Source organism: Monodon monoceros, unplaced genomic scaffold (genome assembly GCF_005190385.1).
Source record: "Monodon monoceros isolate NGI ecotype Baffin Bay Population unplaced genomic scaffold, NGI_Narwhal_1 Super_Scaffold_6, whole genome shotgun sequence".
In the NCBI taxonomy this organism is placed as follows: Eukaryota; Metazoa; Chordata; class Mammalia; order Artiodactyla; family Monodontidae; genus Monodon; species Monodon monoceros.
Genome location: NW_021703783.1, coordinates 37,440,776 through 37,457,236, shown reverse-complemented (window position 1 = coordinate 37,457,236; position 16,461 = coordinate 37,440,776). Strand labels below are relative to the sequence as shown.

General features: G+C 52.4%; 1 protein-coding gene across 7 annotated transcripts; it reads left to right on the top strand.

Annotated features, from left to right (window-relative positions):
* Positions 1–1,974: 1,974 nt before the first annotated feature.
* LMBR1L (limb development membrane protein 1 like) lies at positions 1,975–14,716 on the top strand. Of its 7 annotated transcripts, none has more exons than XM_029204462.1 (17): positions 1,975–2,412; positions 5,327–5,411; positions 6,713–6,746; positions 7,794–7,933; positions 8,121–8,224; positions 8,874–9,000; positions 9,516–9,584; positions 9,722–9,786; positions 10,133–10,205; positions 10,299–10,382; positions 10,478–10,554; positions 11,119–11,196; positions 11,347–11,420; positions 11,655–11,745; positions 11,829–11,895; positions 13,757–13,918; positions 14,119–14,716. In XM_029204462.1, the coding sequence occupies exons 1-17, from the start codon at positions 2,341–2,343 to the stop codon at positions 14,184–14,186; spliced, it is 1,470 nt and encodes a 489-aa protein (XP_029060295.1). In that variant the 5' UTR covers positions 1,975–2,340; the 3' UTR covers positions 14,187–14,716. The 7 variants fall into 7 exon arrangements, with proteins under 7 accessions (XP_029060295.1, XP_029060291.1, XP_029060290.1 ...); XM_029204459.1 differs by having other exon boundaries at positions 2,341–2,412; positions 6,617–6,746; positions 14,119–14,700; XM_029204458.1 differs by having other exon boundaries at positions 2,055–2,397; positions 6,617–6,746; positions 10,133–10,382.
* Positions 14,717–16,461: the final 1,745 nt, after the last annotated feature.

Here is a 16,461-nt window from a genome sequence, read left to right as displayed (position 1 = left end):
TAGAGAGGTGCTAGCTCACAGGTCACAAACTCAAATGCACAGCTGGGCTGACAAGGGCATGTTTGTTCAAATTTATTAAAGATTCTGTGAGCCAAACAAAACACAGCATGTCTAATGCAGCCCAGAGGCCACCATTTGGTAACCCCTGAGGGCCTTTTTTTTTTTTTTTTTTTTTTTGGCAGTGCCTCCAGGCTTGTGGGATCTTAGTTTCCAGACCAGGGATTGAATCTGGGCCCTCGGCAGTGAAAGTTCTAACCACTTGGACTGCCAGGGAATTCCCAGGGCTTGGTATTCTTACTATAAGGCAGGTGAATTTCTAAGTGCAAATGGATTGCTTTTGAGGGATTTTGAGCAGGGGCAGATCTTATTTGTGTCTTAACAAGATCGTTAAAGTACTTTGGCTTGAGATAAAGATAAGAGTTAAGCACCAGGGTCAGCAATAGGCCCAAGCCACCTCCCTGTGCTCTCCTTTCCTTCCCTGCAACAGAGCCAAGGACCCAGCCAGCTATCTTCTCTTTCTATCTCTGCCCGCTCTCCTCATTGGATTCTCTTCACTCCAAGCTTGGCTGCTAAAAGGGAAATCAGCTATTCACGTCCTCTCATTATCTTGCTACTACCAAAGACATATATATATACATACATACATACACATGTGTAGTATATTATATATAACATACACACAAATACAAATATGTATGTATATACAAGTATATGCTTTTTATTTCCCAAGGTTCTACTTCAAATCACTGGGGAAACAGAATAGAGATAAAGGTACATGCCCTGTTTCAAGAGTACAGAATTCATTTGTTCATTCTGGCCCCTGACTCTTGCTCAGATAGTAACGGGACACGGTCTAGTCCTTTAGAATTGTGCTCTTATTCTTCAGTGGGGGGCTTTGCAAAACTCAGCCCTTCTTTTAAGTTTCCCTGTACTGCTCCCTCCATTTTAGAGGAAGGGTTTAACTCCATGAAGGTGGGACTTCCCAAACAGTACATGTATCAAGGTCATAGGAAGGTAACTTGCATCCCTTGTGACAACATCTCACCATTTTCTAATCTCTAAAATGCTAATCATACCTTTCCCTGGGTAAAATGAGATAAAATCTATAAAGTGAGTGGCACATAGTAGGTGGTCAGCTAATGTTTGACTCAGCCCATGATCCCCTGTGGGCATTTCCTCACAAAGTTTCAGATGGATATTTCTGTAGTTTCTTATCCACTTTTCTTTGGTATTTGTTCTAGCACACACTAGGGCTCCCACAAAAGTGACTGAGTGAAAACTTGGCGGCAGTGGGTTCCTCACCCCACAATAAACACTTTCAGAAAATGCTACTACGCAATGGAATATTACTCAGCCATAAAAAGGAACGAAATTGGGTCATTTGTAGAGACGTGGATGGATCTAGAGACTGTCATACAGAGTGAAGTAAGTCAGAAAGAGAAAAACAAATATCCTGTATTAACGCATATATGTGGAACCTAGAAAAATGGTACAGATGAACCTGTTTTCAGGGCAGAAATAAAGACACAGATGTAGAGAACAAACGTATGGACACCAAGGGGGGAAAGCGGGAGGGGATGGTAGTGGTGCTGGTGGTATGAATTGGGAGATTGGGATTGACATATATACACTAATATGTATAAAATAGATAACTAATAAGAACCTGCTGTATAAAAAAAAAAATTAAATTAAAAAAAAAGAAAATGCTACTACGGGCCTTTTGTTACTGAGCAGCCGTACCTTTCAGAACCCTGTGGTGCTCTCACATTCCACCTGGATGGCCTGATCCAAATGGCTTATTTAACCAAGGTCACACTCGTTGCTTATCAACTACGGGAGGTGAAAAAGACAGTTGCTTAGTTTTAGAACGAGCACCGGTTAAGCCCCAAAGATCCCGCCTTCCACGGGGCGAGCCTATCAGCGTTCCTCTAGCGAAGAGCGGCAGCTCAGTAGGAACCAATGAGTTCCGCTCCCTGGAATGATCCCGCCCATCCGTTGTGTTGTCACTCTGCCTCTTGTAAAATAGAACCGGGACTTGCGCTTCCTCTTAGCGTGCCTATCGGCTGGTGTCTGCGTTGAAACTCTACGGAAGCCTGACCTTAAAGGGGAGGGAGCAGCGGGGGGCCGGGGCCCTTTAAAACGAGGCCCGCGGGTGCCTGCCCCTTTAAGGGAAGGGCGTCCAGACGACAGAACCTGAGCCCCAGATTACCCCGAGTCTTCGTCACAGGCTGCAAAAAACGGCTCCTTCGCTGGGTCCGGGTGCTTGGCGGCGGCGGTTTCATCCCCGCTGGTCCTCCCCGGGCCCGGAGACACCCCTGCCCCAGTCATGCTGAGCAGAGTATGGAAGCAGCTGACTACGAAGTGCTATCCGTGCGAGAGCAGCTATTCCACGAGAAGGTCCGCGAGTGCATTGTGAGTGCGGGACCCGGGCAGGAAGGGTAGGACCAAGTGGGGAACGGGAGTCGCGGGAGAGGGAGAGTCCGGGTCGGAGTGAGACCACCTGGGCTCAGAGTGCCGGCAGACAATGCTTGGTCCAGGGGCTAACGACGAAGGGCCCTGGTCCGACCAGTGCTCGGGCTGGCGAATCCCTAGATCGGGTCAGCTGGGTAGCTGCACGATAAACAAAGCCGATCGGTTTCCGTTCCTCCCACTCGACACGCCCCTCCCCCCCCCCCTGTCCCCCCACCCCCGCCCGTGTTCGGAGTGCAGGTCTTCGTGTGTCTGGGAGACTGGTGAGCCTGCTGGTTTTAGTCAGATGGTTGGAGAGGGATGGGTTTGGCTGGGGGGAGGCTTATTTGCACTTACTCCTCAAACCCAAATAATTTTGACGAAGGGGAGACGAACAGTGGACTTTGGTGGGTTTCCCACTTTAGAAGAAAGTACTCTTGCTGAGGTGGATTCTACTGTGTAGAGATGGGGAACAACTAAAGTTTCCCCTTCTTTTCCTCCCCCTTATTGGTGTTTGTTAGAAATCCTGCAAGCCGAGTTTCCTAGCTTCCCAGCCATTCAGGGATTTCCTGTGAGTGGTTTCCCCCGGTGCTACAGAGGGCACCTGGCTGCTTTCCTTACTGCCTCACTGCCACCTAGAGTTACAGCTGAAACTGCCACACAGCAAGGGACTCCTCACTTCTGGGCCAGGGGCACCCAGTGGAGTTTAGGGGATCGCATCTTTCTCGGGCCTGCTCTGAACTCTCATCTCTCTCCTTTCTTCTCTGTCTCCTCCCTTGGAGCTCCCCTGGGTAGCCCTCACCCACAAATACTAAAGGGAAAGGGAAGGGTTTAGAAGAATAGAAGTTAGTGAGTGGAGAACCCACTGATGGGGTCATCCTTCATTTTTCTCAGACTTGGCCCTAGTCTGCCCTGGGCAGCCTCAGATTGGAGGAGGGCTAATGTGAGCCATGGCATAACTAGGTCTGCCCTTATCTGTGAGGACTGAGAAGTAGGCAGTATATCTGTCCATGTGTAGAGCTCCAGATCTGCTTTCAGGAAGCTTTCCTTGTGTGTTTCTTAGTGGATAGTTCCACATGACAGGGTTGGGCATATCGTGGAGGCACACCCAGGCCTTGAGACAGTGTAGAGCCAGAGACCCACATTCCTAGAGAACAGGGAGGGATGAGACCTTGGACAGAGAAGCAGCCTCCTGGATGTCTCCCCCATCCTTTAGTCCCATTAGCTGAGGACATCAGTGCTGGCCAAGGGCAGCCTGAAGGCTTCTAGTACCTCCCCCATCTGGCTCCAATCCCCTGCTCTAGAAAATGACCTAGTCTCTGCTGGAACTGCATGGAACTGCGTGGAACTCCAGTCTGACCTTTTGAGCCCTCCCACCTTCCTGCTTATTAAGCAAGCCCAGGGCAGAGCACTAGGCAGTAAAAATCTTGCAGTTACAATCTGAGTGGCTCATTCTACCCTACTTCCCTGATATTAAAAGCTACAGTTTTGTCCTGGACCCTTGGTTCTCCTGGGGTCTATGACTTCTCTCTTTGCATAGAGAGCTGTATGCAGATTCCCTGTAGGGTCAGCTCCTCTTGGGGACTGGAGCACCTATGAGACTGATTCTGCCTTCTTTTTTTAAATTTATTTATTTTTGGCTCCTTTGGGTCTTCGTTGCTGCGTGCGGGCTTTCTCTAGTTGCGGCGAGTGGGGGCTACTCTTTGTTGCGGTGCATGGGCTTCTCATTGCAGCAGCTTCTCTTGTTTCGGAGCATGGGCTCTAGATGTGCGGGCTTCAGTAACTGTGGCACGTGGGCTCAGTAGTTGTGGCTCTCAGACTCTAGAGCGCAGGCTCAGTAGTTGTGGTGCACGGGCTTAGGTGCTCCGTGGCACGTGGGATCTTCCTGGAGCAGGGCTCAAACTCGTGTCTCCTGCATTGGCAGGCGGATTCTTAACCACTGCGCCACCAGGGAAGTCCCTGATCCTGCCTACTTCAAACGCAATAACATCTCAAGATTCTCTGGCCCTGGTTGTGGAGCCAAGCTGTCTAGTGGCTCCTTCCCTGGGCAATAGCAGCTTACTTGCGGTAGAGTAGGGATGCATGCATGTGTAGAATAACCTGGCCAAGTCCTGCCATAACTGTCCATTGGAGGAGTAGTCCCCCAGGGGCATGGGACAGACCCTTTGAGGCCTACCCTGCAGTTGCAAATCACCTTAGGTAGGGACCAGGGATTGATAGCTTTTAAAGGGGCTGATGCCAGCTCTAGAAACTTTATAGATGTGGGGCCCCAATTAAAGCCTACTATTAAGGACAGGGCATCAAAGAGGCTCTAGTTTGGCCCAGAGCAGACCTGATCTTTCAGGGCCCCTGAATAAACAGAGTGGAAGCTCTGAGTTGGTCTAGGAACATGATTCCTACTTATTTTCTCCTAGAGTTGGATCAAGGTGGGAGTGGAGGAAGAGGGGGGTGCAGCACCAGGACAATGCAGACATCCCCTTCTTCCCCTCAAACCTGCTTCCTTTTCCAATAATGTGCTAGGAGTAAATTCCCTCCGGTTCTGTGGCCTGTTTCAGGTGTGCGGATATGTGCATCTCTAGGAGTCTTCTCTGACAATTTACCAACCAGGGTTCAGTTGGAACTATTTTTTTCCTGGGAAAAAACCCTTGTAGAGCTGGGCATGGTACTGTTTTCCCAAGTGCGTGGGACAGCCCCTGTCTGATGCTTGTTGTAGGCCCCTGAGGCCTTGACTAGAAGGAAGTACTGGGGAGAAAGATGGAACCCCTGGAAGTATGGAGCCTAGTTTTGGGAAAGTGTCCCTGTGGAATTAAGAGAGGCCATTGGGGCTGTGAAATGTGTGGGGCTTAGAGCTTCTCATCTCGCTCATACTCTGCCACAGATCTCAACACTTCTGTTTGCTACACTCTACATCCTCTGCCACATCGCCCTGACCCGCTTCAAGAAGCCTGCTGAATTCACCACAGGTACCTGTGACTTCCCTCCCTTCTGCCTGCCCTCTGCCAGTGTTCCCGTTGCCATGGCACCAGCCTCAGGGGAAGCGGCCTATGGCGCCTGCTGGGAAAGGAGGGGTGGCCGTTCTGGAGCCTCTGCCTCTTCTGCCTCCCTCCCTCCACAGGCAGAGACAAGGTGGTAGAGTGGAAAGTCTAGATGGAAGTCCCTCAACTAACAGAGCCACAGGGCAAGTAATGCAACTCTTGTGACCCTCAGTTGCATCCTCTACAAAATGAGCCTAGCAGTCTCTACCCAGTCCACTGTCATTGTGTAGAGCAGATATGATGGCTAATGTGAAAGCTCTCTGTGAACCTAAAGCAGGCAGCTGCAGGGTGAATGTTATCATGGGCACAAGCTCTGTCATCTCCTCTCCTAGTGCTCCTATACCCAGGGCCAGAGACCTCCCTGACCACTGGGGCCCCAGGACCTGGTGATGGTGACCTTTCTCTTGGTAGAGAGTTCAGATTAAAGCTTTCTGTAGGCATTGTGTGGTTAAGGGGAGGGACACACTTACCACAGTTCCTAGCTCCAGCCTGTCCAGATCTTCCTGTCCTGGCCTGAAGCTTTCCTCCCCTCCAGACGGCTTTATGCACCCTCAGCCAAGAAGGCAGCTAGTCCTCAGTGTGATTTCCCTGGGGACTTTCTCCATGATTCTCCCTCCCCCCCTGCGCCCCCGCCATTTCCCTTTGCTATACCTAGCCGCTGATGTAACCAACCTCACAGACCAGTCATTCATTGTATTTGCAGCTTACAAAGAGGAACCTATGATGGAGGAGAGCTGGGGAAGGAGGGAAGTGGGGGAATTTCTGGTCCATACTCTCTCCACCTGGGACCACTGATTTTTTTTTTTTTTTTTTTTTTTTGCGGTACGCGGGCCTCTCACTGTTGTGGCCTCTCCCGTTGCGGAGCACAGGCTCCAGATGGGCAGGCTCAGAGGCCATGGCTCACGGGCCCAGCCGCTCCACGGCATGTGGGATCTTCCCGGACCGGGGCACGAACCTGCGTCCCCTGCCTCGGCAGGCGGACTCTCAACCACTGCGCCACCAGGGAAGCCCCTGGGACCACTGATTTTTTAGCTGCCACCCTGGCCAGAGAATAGGTTGTGGGGTTCATAGTGTGAGCTCTCCCAGGGCCTCCTGCCCAGCTCTGCCTCAGTGGGCCCAGGCCCTTCTTTCAGGAGACAGGAGGGAGCAGGAGAGCACACTGCGACCCAGGTGGCCCCCAGAGCTGCACACTGATGGCCTGCCTCCCCCCATGCCTCTGTCTTTTATAGTGGATGATGAAGATGCTACAGTCAACAAGATTGCGTGAGTATCGTTGCCTCAGCGCCTGGCACTAGTAGCCTTTAGAAGCTGGGACCTGAGGCCCCTGGAGCTGGGGGAGAGTAAGGTGTCAGAAGAGAGAGTTTCTGCTTCCGCCCCATTTCTGGCTTCTTCTGGCTTTACGCTATCCTAGGGATGCTTGGAAAAGCTGCTGTTCCTGTCTCCCAGGTTAGGCCGGGAGCTTCAAGCAGCCTCTTGGCCAGGAACTCTGAAGCCTCTTCTGCGGGCCTAAGTCACCAGAAGTGGCTCCAGCTTGGCTTCACCTCCCAGCAGCCACTGGAGAGGGTGTGGGGTGGGGATACAGATTGATGGAAACGGCAGGGGATGGGGAAGGTGGAACCCCCAAAGGCGGGGCATGCTTATTTCTGAGAGGATGGCCCTTACTCTAGGCTGTTATTATTCACTAGCGCCTAAAGAGAAAAATATAGAGATGACCCCTCTGATTCAACAGGCAACAGATTAAAAGGCAACCCCCCTCTCTCACCTCCCATGGGCCAACTAGATAATTGTCCCTTCTTTTCAGCTGATGCAGCCCAGGGCACAGGCCTTGGCTATGAAGCTGGGTTTCAACTCCCCTTGTCCCCGCTTTGCCTTAGTACCTTCCCATAGGGCATAGCCATATGGAGTGACCCTGCTCTGTTCAGGCTGAAGAAGGCAAGCTCAGAAATCCACTTCCCTGAGCTGAGCAGAGAAGTCAGGCCCCTTAGCTTGGCATCATGCCCGGCACACCCTATAGGCAAGTGCGGGAGGACCTCATTCCTGGGGACAGTCTGGGCAAGTGATATGGCAGGCGACCAGTTTCCCATAAATGCCTGAGGTGTTCCCATCCCACATGCCAAGGCTTTCCTGGAGGTAAGGGCTACGGTGGGGAGGCAGTGGGTAGAGCCCCAGCTAGACAGCTCTTTCCCTAGGTCTGTCACTGCTACAGCTGGTTCTAGAAGTCACAAGTGCCTGTGGGGACGAATGGGGCTTCTTGGGCCCAGGGAAGTGAGTGTCTGAGCTAATCAGAGGCACTTCCCCTTCTCTGCCCAGGCTCGAGCTGTGCACCTTCACCCTGGCAGTCGCCCTGGGTGCTGTCCTGCTCCTGCCCTTCTCCATCATCAGCAACGAGGTGCTGCTCTCACTGCCTCGGAACTACTACATCCAGTGGCTCAACGGCTCCCTCATCCATGGTACATCGACCCTGGATGCAGCTGAGGGTGGGGATGGAGAGCAGATTGGGTAGGGCAGACACAGACAGCCTGGGCTAATCCCTCATAGAGCACCCCATCCCTCCCGCCTTCCCTGCCACATGGTCAGTCCCCAGTGGGTTGGGGTCCCCCCTTAATGACCATCTCTGCTTCTCCTTTTTTGCTCTAGGCCTCTGGAACCTCATTTTCCTCTTCTCCAACTTGTCCCTCATCTTCCTCATGCCCTTTGCATATTTCTTCACTGAGTCTGAGGGCTTCGCTGGCTCCAGAAAGGTGAGTGGGGGAATGTGTCAATCAATCCGTGCAGACAGGAGACAGAATTCCACTGAGAGGGTTCAACTGAAGAGATTTTAATGAAGAGACTATTTGCGGACGTTTAATCAGCACTAAGGGGCTTGAGGCGCTAGTGACAACAGGAGGTCATTACCACCCCTAAGCCTGTGGGAGCCAGAGGAAGAAATAATTTCTGGAACCCACTGATAGTGGAAGCTGGGGAGGTGTGGCCACCCAGGAGAGGAGCTAATGTCAAAGGTGCCCAAGGTGGGAGGAAACACAAAAAATTACCCTGGACTCTTTCTCTTCCTACCTTCCACTCTCCTGCCAGCCCTTCCCATTGGGCAAGGTGAACAGGAAACCAGAGGGCAAAGAGCTTATGTGGCACCGACCTCGGGGTCAGCCTCCGAGGGCAAGACAGGGATGGAGAAGGGATCTGGGGAGGGGGATTGCAAATGAAGGATATCCAGTAGAGGGAATGATCCCGGACTGTGGGGCAGGAGGACAGAGTGACTTAGCAGAGTAAGCGGGAAACGCCCTCCGCTGCCTCCTGAATCCGGTCCTCTCGGGTCCCCAGCCAAGCTGCCATCTCTGCCGTCTCCTTCCTTCCCCACACTGCCCGCCCCCCACCTACTGCCTCCTCCTATAGGGTGTCCTGGCCCGGGTCTACGAGACGGTGGTGATGCTGATGTTCCTCACTCTGCTGGTGCTGGGAATGGTGTGGGTGGCGTCAGCCATTGTGGACAACAGTAAGGCCAGCACGGAGTCCCTGTATGGTGAGAAGGCCAGCTTCCTCCCCACCCTCCAGGCCGGCTGACTCTTCAGCTGGCCGATGTTCCCTTGCCCGGACCAACTGTATCCCTCTAAAGTGGAGCAGTTTGGGACCTTCCCCCTTAGACTGAAGTTTCAAACGGATGGATTTCAGGCCAAATCCAACCCGTAGAAGTGTTCCATTGGGCCCATGCAATGATTACAAAAAATGTGAGTCCGTTGAAATGGGGAGATTTCACATTAATATCCAGGTTTCTGGCTTTGCTTGACAAGGTTGAGGATCTGGCCACACTAGGCCCCAGTGACTTGGGCCAAATAGTGGTTGTGCCCTTTAGATAGGATCTCCAGTTTGCTATAGTCTCTGTCGCTCCTTCTTCTGCTGGCCAGCTTTCCTCATTTACATTACTTTCCTAACCCCTATAGGCTTTTGTCTTGTGCCTTTGCCTGGACTCTGAGGCCTGTCATCCCCCAGTAAGCAGGAGGAGAGAGATGGGCTGACGTACTTTTTTTTAACCCTTAGACTTCTGGGAGTACTACCTCCCCTACCTCTACTCCTGCATCTCCTTCCTCGGGGTCCTGCTGCTCCTGGGTGAGTGTTCAGGACCTGGGAGGGAATGGGTAAGGTCCTCAGGCCAGAGCAACCAGGGTGGAAGACGGAATGGAAGGGTGGGACGGGGAAGCGGTAGAGAGAAGGGTCTGGTAGGTGACTGGCTCCTGTCCCCACAGTGTGTACTCCGCTAGGTCTCGCCCGCATGTTCTCGGTCACTGGGAAGCTGCTGGTCAAGCCCCGGGTACGTAGTGCCCCTTGTCCTTTGATCCTGCAGGGCGGGCTTCCTGCAAAGCTGGAGCCAAACAATGAAGCAGCCCTACAGTTGTGCAGTGCACACCTTGCAGATGGCCACAGCCTTTGCTGGCTCCTGTATCCTTGACCCTCATCACCTGGAGCTGGTCACCAGGCATACAAAGCAGAAGACATGGCAGCTGGGAGGGACTGCATAAAGAGCCTGGCCGCAGGGTGGTGAATGAGGGAAGGGGAAGGAATAGGACAAAGGAGGCCTGAGACGAGCAGGCTTCGCCTGGGGCCTTTGGGATCAGGGAGCCTCTGACAGCCCATCCCTCCCTTTCCCCTGCCCACAGCTGCTGGAGGACCTGGAGGAGCAGCTGCACTGCTCGGCCTTTGAGGAGGCAGCTTTGACCCGCAGGATTTGCAGTGAGACGCAGCTCTTCCCAGTTGGGATGGTGAGCGTGGCTTGGGCAGGGCCTGTGCAGGACTCGGGGACAGCACCATCTTCTCTGCCCTCAGATCCCACTTCCTGCTGGCTGCCCTTGGACATGGAACTGCTGCACAGACGGGTCCTGGCTCTGCAGACACAGAGGGTCCTGCTGGGTATGTGGGTTGGTAGGCACTGGGATGCCTGCTTTCCCCAAGGAGAAGAGAGCCTCATTCTAGGCCCTTGCTAACTGCTTTCCATCCCTGCACAGAGAAGCGGTGGAAGGCTTCAGCCTGGCAGCGGAACCTGGGCTACCCACTGGCCATGCTGTGCTTGCTGGTACTGACGGTACGGATACCAGCCTTGGTGGGGGTGGGAGGTAGTAGGCCCTTGAGTACCTTAGACCTTCTCAGGGAGCAGGGAGGAGATGCAAGGACCTGGTTATCATCAATAATAGTAGTTGTCTCTCAACGAGTATCTACTTTGTGTCCCGCCTTGTGCTGAGCACATCAGTCCCCATTTTGTAGATGATGAAACTGAGAAGTTAAGGAGTTTGCCCAAGGCCACGCAGGGCCTAAACAGTTATGCAGGTTTGCTCTGGGGTGAAAATAAGGGTCGAAATCCAGTCCATCCCCCCATTTGCTACATCCTGGACTTGGGAATAAGTCTTATTTGTCTGGAGGAAGAGGTATATTTTTCTATTTGGCCTTTTTGCAATCCTTCCCATCTGGAGAGGGTGCATCTTATAATACCCTCAAAGGTGCTCTCTTGCTAGCATCAGCCTTCAGGAGGTCCCACACAGCTAACTGGAAACTGAAAATGTTGGACCAGAGTGTCTGCTCTTAACATTCAACTCTGGATACAACCGTGGGCTGGGACAGGGATGGGAGTCCATGACCTTGCCTCACACAGGGTCTGTCTGTGCTCATTGTGGCCATCCACATCCTGGAGCTGCTCATCGATGAGGCTGCCATGCCCCGGGGCATGCAGGTACTGGGCTGCCCTCCCACCGTATCTTTTGGGGAGGGCCTAAGAAAGGCTGGGTGAGGGGGCAGAAGCTGAGGCCAGAGGGTAGGCTGGGTGCGGGTGGCATTGATGATGGTGGGGCGTGCTGCACAGTGACACTGCTCCGTCTCTCAGGGTGCCTCCCTGGGCCAGGTCTCCTTCTCCAAGCTGGGCTCCTTTGGTGCTGTCGTTCAGGTCGTACTCATCTTGTATCTTTCTGGAAACCCACCGTTGCCTCTCTTCACCAAACCTGTCTCCTCTGGGTTGCTGGGCAGAGCTACAGTGGGAGTGATAGGGAAGGGGGCAAGACTTGGCCAACCCGGGGTTCAGAAAGAAGGAAAAGACTTGATTTGAAAGGAGCGCTGGGGGAGAGAGGTCTGTTCCCTTTGAGATGAGGCATTAATCCTTGGGAGCAGACCAGTTCTTCCCTAACCCAGTGACAGTTACCTGATGGTTTCCTCGGTCGTGGGATTCTACAGCTCTCCACTCTTCTGGGGACTGCGGCCCAGATGGCATGACACAGCCATGACGCAGGTAGCTGGCCTGGGGGGCGTGCCTGGGCACTAGGTGCTGGCAGCTCTGCTACCCTGACCTGCCCTTTCCTTAATCCCACCCAGATAATTGGCAACTGTGTCTGTCTCCTGGTCCTAAGCTCAGCACTTCCTGTCTTCTCTCGAACCCTGGGTAAGTAGCAAAAGGAGGTAAGAGAATTGGCTTTTTTTGAGTACCTACTGGTACTAAGCAGACACATTATATTCATGCTCTCTCTAATTCCCACAACAAACCTATGAGGAGGGATTATCTCCATTTTACAGATGGAGAAACAGAGGCTCTATAAAATGCTATGCTGAGCCTCAGAGTAGTGTTGCTTCAAAGCTCATACTTTTTCCATTTGCTACATCCATCCCACAGCCTCCCCTACTTACTTCCATTTTTTTTGTTGTTGTTGGAGAAGCACCACTTTCCCCCAAATCTTCTTTTGCGGTGGATCATCTGATAAACAGTTCTTTCTTTTTCTGCGGCATGAGGGATCAACCCTTGCCCCCTGCAGTGGAAGCACGGAGTCTTAACCACTGGACTGCCAGGGAAGTCCCAACATTCTCATTTAAAAGATGAAAAACAGGGACTTTACCGGCCGTCCAGTGGTTAAGACTCCGTACTTACACTCCAGGGTGCGCGGGTTCCATCCCTGGTCGGGGAAATAAGATCCTGGCTTGCCGCGCTGCGTGGCCAAACTAAGATAAAAAAAGAAAAAAAAAAGAGAAACAGAAAAGCTAACTGATTTACCCAGAGTTATACAGCTTGTTTGAAGCAAGGCCAAGTCAGACTAGAACCTCTGTCTCCTGAACCCCAGTCCAGTGTCCAGTGCTTTTTCTACACACTGGGCATCAAATAACATGCTCAATTCTTCTCCCATCTTTAGCTATGATCTAGCATTACCTGGTAAAAATGTTCAAAAGTGTAACTGGTTCACCCAAGGTAGTAGGGGAGTTGCATAGGTTCCCCACCTCCCCACCATCATCATCCGTATACTGTACATGATTTAGTATTTAAGTCAGTTCTATTTGATTCTTAAGTTCATATTCTCTCTACTCTACCATTTGTACTTATGCCATGGCGATTTAGGAAACTTGGCCTGTGGGTCCACCAGTTAGTTCCTTTAAGGTTGGATGCTGGTAGGAATATTTTTTAAGTGGGGGGGGGACGCGGGGCTCCAGAATTTTTTTTTTTTTTTTTGCGGTACGCGGGCCTCTCACTCTTGTGGCCTCTCCCGCCGCGGAGCAACAGGCTCCAGACGTGCAGGCTCAGCAGCTGTGGCTCACGGGCGCAGCCGCTCCGCGGCATGTGGGATCTTCCCGGACCGGGGCACGAACCCGTGTCCCCTGCATCGGCAGGCGGACTCTCAACCACTGCGCCACCAGGGAAGCCCTCCAGAATTTTAATTTGTGATGATTATATTGTTACTGTTAGGGGCTCGGTAAGTGTTGGAACAGTGCCTGGCGCATATAGTGCTTTCTGTGTGTTGTCTCATTTAATTCTCACAGTCCCGTTATTTTCTCTTTAGTTGAAGAAACTGAGGCACAGATATTTAATGGATTTGCCCCAGATCACACAGTTAGATAGGGTGGAGTTCAGATAGGAACCGAAGCAGCCATGACCAGAGTCAGAGATCTTAGCCTCCACACTGCTCTGTCTACTAAAAAAAACATTTGGTGACATTTGGCTTGTAGGCTCCTGGCCCAGGAACAAGTAGCAGGCCCAGGATGCTCCTCAGGACTCCTGGAGCCAGAGGGCACCCCCCCATGGGAGGAGAAGATGCCAAACTCTGGAAGGGAAGTTAAAGCAAGCCTAGCTGCTGACACTTTCTTCAATAGCCCCGAACTGTCCCTGAGACAGAGCTTGGGAGATAGGAATAACGAATGAATAGAAGCCAACCTATTAGTTGCAGTGTTGAGATGTGGCCACCAGGAGGCAGCAGAAAGCTGGGCTCTGAGCCAGGGAAGGGTTGGGGAGCCTACCTCCCATCCTGGCCTTTGTACTTCAGGGCTCACTCGTTTGGACCTTCTGGGTGACTTCGGACGCTTCAACTGGCTGGGCAATTTCTACATCGTGTTCCTCTACAACGCAGCCTTCGCGGGCCTCACCACTCTCTGTTTGGTGAAAACCTTCACCGCAGCTGTGCGGGCAGAGCTGATCCGGGCCTTTGGTGAGAGGGAGTGGGGGTGAGGCTGGTGGGGTTGTGGGATGGAGCCCTCTGGAACAGTGGTCATCCCAAGCAGGGGAGATGGCATGCTGTCTGCTTTGTTTGCAGCGTATCTCATCCACCCATTCTGTGGCTTGGTTGTCTTATCCCTGAGGACTGAACCTATATCCCGCTTTTGACTGCCCACCCTGCCTCTTCCACAGGGCTGGACAGACTGCCGTTGCCGGTTTCCGGTTTCCCCCGGGCATCTAGGAAGACCCAGCACCAGTGACCTCCAGCTGGGGGTGGGAGGGAGAAAACTGGACACTGCCATCTGCTGCCCAGGCCTGGAGGGGTGCCCAGGGGTGGGTGGACCTCAGGACCTGGAATCTGAGAGGGTGGGTGGCAGAGGGGAGCTGAGCTGTCTGCACTGTTGCATCATCTGAGCCAGAGTTTGGGACCAGGCCCCCCAGCTTTTCCAGATTTAACTGTGGGCCCCAGCGTGAGGTGGGGCTGGGTGACTGGGTCTGGCTCCCGGTCCCAAATTCGTTTACACATCAATCTGCCTCACTGCTGTTCCGGGCCATGCCCATAGCCATGTTTACATGATTTGATGTGCAATAGGGTGGGGTGGGGGCAGGGGAGGGACTGTGCTGGGGGCAGACTTGGGAGGCAGATTGTCTCCCTTGCCTCTGGCCCAGCAGAGCCTAAGCCCTGTGCTATCCTGGAGGAGCTACGGACCACTGGAGAGACAGGGTCATAGGGAGGAGAGGCCACAACCATCAGCAATAAAGTTGATCCCAGGGTCTGCTTTGTTTTTTTTAAAGGGCCTGTCTCTGTGTCTATTTGAACGGCTTTGCTCCCACCAGTCCTGAGTCTGCAGAGAGAAACCGAGGGGTCCTTGCCACCATCCTTTCCCTTCCCCTCCATCCACATCCTCAGTGGCCTTTGGGGACTTGGGTCTGGTGTTAGGCAGTGGGAAGCTCCTCTTCCCTTAGCCTTCCTTAAAGCTGGCTGGTCACCTGACTTTTCCCTATGCCCAGGCCTTATTTCTGTGCCTTGGTTATTGGGGGTAGGTGGGCATCGGTGTAGGAATGGGATAACATCCCCCTATATAATATCCCCTTCCCCCCTACACCAGCCCTTTCCTCCTTGACCTGCCTATTTGATGTAGAGTAAAAGAAGTGGCTGCCTGACAAGGGTTTATGATTCTCAGAGAAGAACCTAACTCCATCTTTCCCAAGGCTATCAGTGTCTTGAATACTCTGCAAGCCCCCCTGCTATGTTGGGGGTAGAGGCAAAGTTTCCGCTCATGGTTATGTAGATTGTACATTGCCCAACTGCTAGAGGCACCATTCACCTCACAGTCACTGTATGTATAGTTACTATGACTTTTCTTGCAAATGGCAATCAGGTGGCTTGAGGAAGGGCTGCTTTTTTCTAATGTACACAGTTACTGTGAATGTTAGCCATAGAGCTGAGTGAGGAGTGAGTATGGAATACCAAAAAAAAAAAAAAAAAAGAAAAGCGTAGTGCCACAAATACTTGCTGAGCACCCTACTGTAGGCCAGGTGCTCAGCCAAGATTGTGTTTAAGTTTGTGCTTAAGAACTGCTGTGTGTAGTAAGGGTGACATAATTTTAATACCATACCACAGTGGATGGCAGTTAATAACTGGTTCTCAAGGAAACATAGAGGTCCAGTGTCAGAACATCAGGGAAGGCTTCTTAGAGAAAGATTTTTTTTTTTTTTTTTTTTTTTTGCTGTACGCGGGCCTCTCACCGTTGTGGCCTCTCCTGTTGCGGAGCGCAGGCTCCGGACGCGCAGGCTCAGCGGCCATGGCTCGTGGGCCCAGCCGCTCCGTGGCATGTGGGATCTTCCCGGACCGGGTCACGAACCTGCGTCCCCTGCATCGGCAGGCGGACTCCCAACCACTGCGCCACCAGGGAAGCCCAAGAGAAAGATTTCTAAATGATAGTAGATTAATGGGTGAAGTGTTGCAGGCTCAGAGCCTCTGAGGTGAGACCCGAATGGCTCCAGCGGGGGCAGAGAAGGAGAAAGATAAAGAGGTGACTAGATGGAGGGTAAAGGGAAGGGATCATCAGACTGTTAGATACTATGACTTTAAGTACCCACTGCCCTCCAGCAGTTTCCAATCCACAAGTTGGGTGTTTGGCAAGGATAAGAGAGGGGACAAAAGTTTGAAGTCCTAAACCAGACTATAGGTATGAAGCTCCGTTCCTGATTCTGGGGAAGCTCCCAGCAGAAGACTGCAAAGCTACCAGGGAAAATGGTCCCCTGGTATCCAGCCCTTCCAGTCTTGGTTACTGCTAAGGAGGAGAGATGGAAGTGGGGGAGGTTGGGGGAGGACCACAGAAGGGAGGCTCTGGTTGTGTGCCCAAAGGGCTTGGCTGGTCTTGGGCAGAAATTGGATCCCATAGCTCCTAGATGATAGCGGGGGGACATGGCCTGCCAGGTAGGCTTGGGGAGAGCAAAGATCCAATTCGAGTATCAGGGTGGTTTGGTGCCACACATAGGCTTAGAGGTAGAGGGATGCTTATCCAGGCA